The sequence below is a fragment of the Tupaia chinensis genome, unplaced genomic scaffold, assembly GCF_000334495.1.
Source record: "Tupaia chinensis unplaced genomic scaffold, TupChi_1.0 Scaffold144260_1, whole genome shotgun sequence".
Lineage (NCBI taxonomy): Eukaryota > Metazoa > Chordata > Mammalia > Scandentia > Tupaiidae > Tupaia > Tupaia belangeri.
In genome coordinates, this window is record NW_006204118.1 from 362,670 (window position 1) to 366,399 (window position 3,730).

Below are 3,730 nucleotides of genomic sequence, written 5' to 3' on the forward strand. Positions count from 1 at the left end.
GAATCACAATGTCTCTGGATACCATCAGAGGTTTGAGCAGTCTTCATAAGTGCCTAGCACAATAAACTCAGGGAAGGAAAGAGGCCAAATTAGTTCTGAACTGGAACACAGAAGTTAATACAGGTAATAAATTAATCTTAATTTTTTATCATACTCTCTATGTAACAAGCTCTGCATAAGCTTCCTTGTGCACTTTTTCCTCCCATTAAATCCTCATAGACATTCCAGTGAGAAAGATGATAAAAACAGATCAAAACAGGCTTTAGAGTACATCACACGGTAGTGAAAAGCAAATGAAAGATGGAAAGAAAAAGTAGTATGCAGGTGCTGTTATTAGAATAAAAGAAGATGCATACTATGAGAAAGCATTTAGTGCACGGAGAAGTATTAAGCAAAGATGGAATAGAAGAATAAATAGAAATTTCATTGAGAGCTAGATAAGGAAGGGGCCCTGTAAAGTTCAGGAAGTTGGAAAGAAGAAGAAGCTAGAGAATAGAGACAAGAATGAGGAAGAAAGGAGATGGTGGGATAAAACACATTCAGTAGAAAAATGCAGAGTCAAAATTAGATTTAAAAAATGGGGAAGGGAAAAACAAATATCAATTATTTTCATAGAAGAATAGTGTTATATCAGACTCTGGTAACTTTGACAACATTAAAGATTTTTCAACAGCTTCCCGGAAAAGGATCCAGTAGGGATGAGTTGATTCTTCCCAACTGACAGCTATTGGATATACTTAGGATGAGGGATCCACAGCCCTAAGCAAGTGAAACATTCCCACTAACATGCAAAGTACGAAGGTACTTCAAAAGTTCATGAAAAAATGGACTTAAAATACAAATTTATTTTGGTGTAAAAAATTTTAATTATTCATGCATAGTTTTTTTCACAATATGAATTTCCATATCTTTTGAAGACACTCCCTAAAACAAATCCCCTTACTCAAAATGCAGACATAATTTAGACAAGCATCACAAAGCACTTTATCTGGATCTGACCATTGTGATTTATTTGGAAAGAGGGTTGGATTCTGTTTGCAAGACACAATGCAATTTTTGTAAGTGAATTATATACCTTTATACCTTTCAAGGATTCTTTTTTTTTTTGGAGAGATTTTCGCTATAGGGCACGTGCGCTCGCCAGACAGACAGAGACACAGAGACAGAAAGCAAGAAATCATCCCCCAGGGGGGATGGTCACGCCGCAATCCCTTCTCCTCCACTCTCCTCTTGGGATCCTGGGCATGCACGCACATGCGCCCGGTGTGAGTCCCAAGCCACCTAGTTGGGGACACGAACCGCGATCGACCACGTGAGAGTCCAGTGACACAGCCATTATGCTAACTGCTGGTTCCCACCTTTCAAGGATTCTTGTATGCCTAAAAGATAAAAACCTACAGAATAGCTCCTTTGTAGTCATATTTCCTAAATAACAAATCCTCACTCTATAGTAGATACACGAGGCAGAGTGAGCAGCACTACTTGGTCTTCTGAAATTGATCCAGCAGTGGGCTCAGGATTCCCAAACCAGCCCATGAGACTTTTTTCTCCTTCTCACAAGTTCATAGGTGCAAAAAAAAAGACACCATAGTACCTTTCAAGGGTTGCCTATTTAAGTTCTTACTGTGACATCTAAGAAAAAGGTATTTTTTTTCCCCTTAGTTAATACTTTTCATCCCACATGTAAAAGACCAGGGAAGGGGCTGAGAGTTTCAAGTCTTCTCAAAAACAGACTGACATTCATTGTCCATATTCATTAATTTTTTTTCCATACAGAAATGTATTTGGCATGTGCTCTATGAGATCATAACCAAGAAAATACCCCTTTCCTTCATGGAGTTTAGCTTCTAATAGGACAAGTAGATATTTAACAAGTATACATGCAATGTTAAATGAATTATATTTATTTATAAGGAAAAAAAGCCCAGGATGTAAAATCAGTGTACCAGGAAGTTTTAAACTATTAAGGTGTTTATGTATACATGTAGTTCATTACAAATAGAATAGATACCAAGGCAGTGACTGAATATATATTTTACACACCTTCATATCTGCGTGTATGTGGATTTGTGATGGCAGTGGAATCGTATGCAACTATGTGAGTGGTAACAGTTTTGTAAGTTTAGTGGGGTTTCTAAATTATTATTTGGCAAAATGCTCAATGCTACTAAGTCATCGGGTATGGCTGCTTCTTTTCTAAAAAGCCTCGAGCATTATCCAAAAGGAGAGATCCAAATTCTCCACTGTCTAACAGTGGGTATTTAGTCTTATCTCTGTTTTTCAGGTGAATGAATTAAATCCAAGAGAAAAGAGGTCATCTTATATGATTGTCTAGGGACAAAAACTACCCAAACACTAGTTTGTTTTTTCTTTTTATTTTTCTTTCTTTCTTTTTTTTTTTGAGAGGTTTTGCTATAGGGCACAAGCACTCACCAGACAGAGAGAGACAGAAAGCGAGAAATCACCCCCCAAGGGGGATGGTCACGCTGCAATCCCTTCTCCTCCATTCTCTTCTCGGGAACTTGGGCACGCACGCACACACGCCCGGCGTGAGTTTAAGCCACCGGGTCCGGGACTCAAACCCCAGTCGGCTGCATGGGAGTACGGCAACATAGCCATTACACTAACTGCTGATCCCTACACTAGCTTTTAATCCAATTCTCTCTACTGTTTTATTTATGCATTCATAAGGCCATTTTCATGTCTCTATAATAATATATTTTCTATTTAGAAGCAGTGATCTAAGTGAGAGAGTCCAAACGCACCCAGTGGTAAGAACACCAAGATGACCTTGAATGTGTCACAAGTCAACCACAACAGTTTCATTCTAACAGGTATCCCAGGTATGCCAGACAAGAATCCATGGATGGCCTTTCCCCTGGGATTTCTCTATACACTAACACTTCTGGGAAATGGTACCATCCTAGCTGTCATCAAGGTGGATCAGAGTCTCCATGAGCCCATGTACTACTTCCTCTCTATTTTGGCTCTGACTGATGTTAGTCTCTCCATGTCCACCTTGCCATCTATGCTTAGCATCTTCTGGTTTAATGTCCCTGAGATTTCCTTTGATGCATGCATCACCCAGATGTTCTTCATTCATGGATTTGGAGTAGTTGAATCAGGAGTCCTAGTATCCATGGCCTTTGACAGGTTTGTAGCCATCCGAGACCCACTACGCTATGCTTCTATCCTCACCTATGGCATTATTGGAAAGATTGGAATAGCTGTTCTCATCCGAGCAATCTGTGTGGTCTTCCCTGTACCCTTCCTTATAAAGCGGCTGCCTTTCTGCCATTCCAATGTCCTGTCCCATTCATACTGTCTTCACCAAGATGCAATGAGATTAGCCTGTGCCAGCACCCGAGTCAACAGCCTCTATGGCCTCTTCATTGTCATCTTCACACTGGGGCTTGATGCCCTCATCATTCTCTTTTCTTATATACTTATCCTGAAGACTGTGCTGAGCATTGCCTCCAGAGCTGAAAGGCTCAAAGCCCTCAATACCTGCCTCTCTCATATCTGTGCTGTGCTGCTTTTCTATGTTCCTCTTATTGGTGTCACCATGGTTCACAGATTTGGGAAGCATTTATCACCAGTAGTTCACACACTCATGGCCAATATCTACCTACTGTTGCCCCCCGTGTTAAACCCTATTGTCTATAGTGTGAAAACCAAGCAGATACGAAGACGGATCATTCAAGTATTTCAGAGAAAGAATAAGGCATAG

The 3,730-nt window shown here is 40.1% G+C and overlaps 1 protein-coding gene across 1 annotated transcript; it reads left to right on the plus strand.

Moving 5' to 3' along the window:
* Positions 1–2,785: 2,785 nt before the first annotated feature.
* LOC102485585 (olfactory receptor 51H1) lies at positions 2,786–3,730 on the plus strand. Its single transcript, XM_006166468.1, has one exon. It carries the CDS (start codon positions 2,786–2,788, stop codon positions 3,728–3,730), a length of 945 nt encoding a protein of 314 aa, XP_006166530.1.

Bases quoted from the DNA above. Each gene is read 5' to 3' on its own strand.
- LOC102485585 (XM_006166468.1), top strand. From the start codon at position 2,786: ATGACCTTGAATGTGTCACAAGTCAACCACAACAGTTTCATTCTAACA.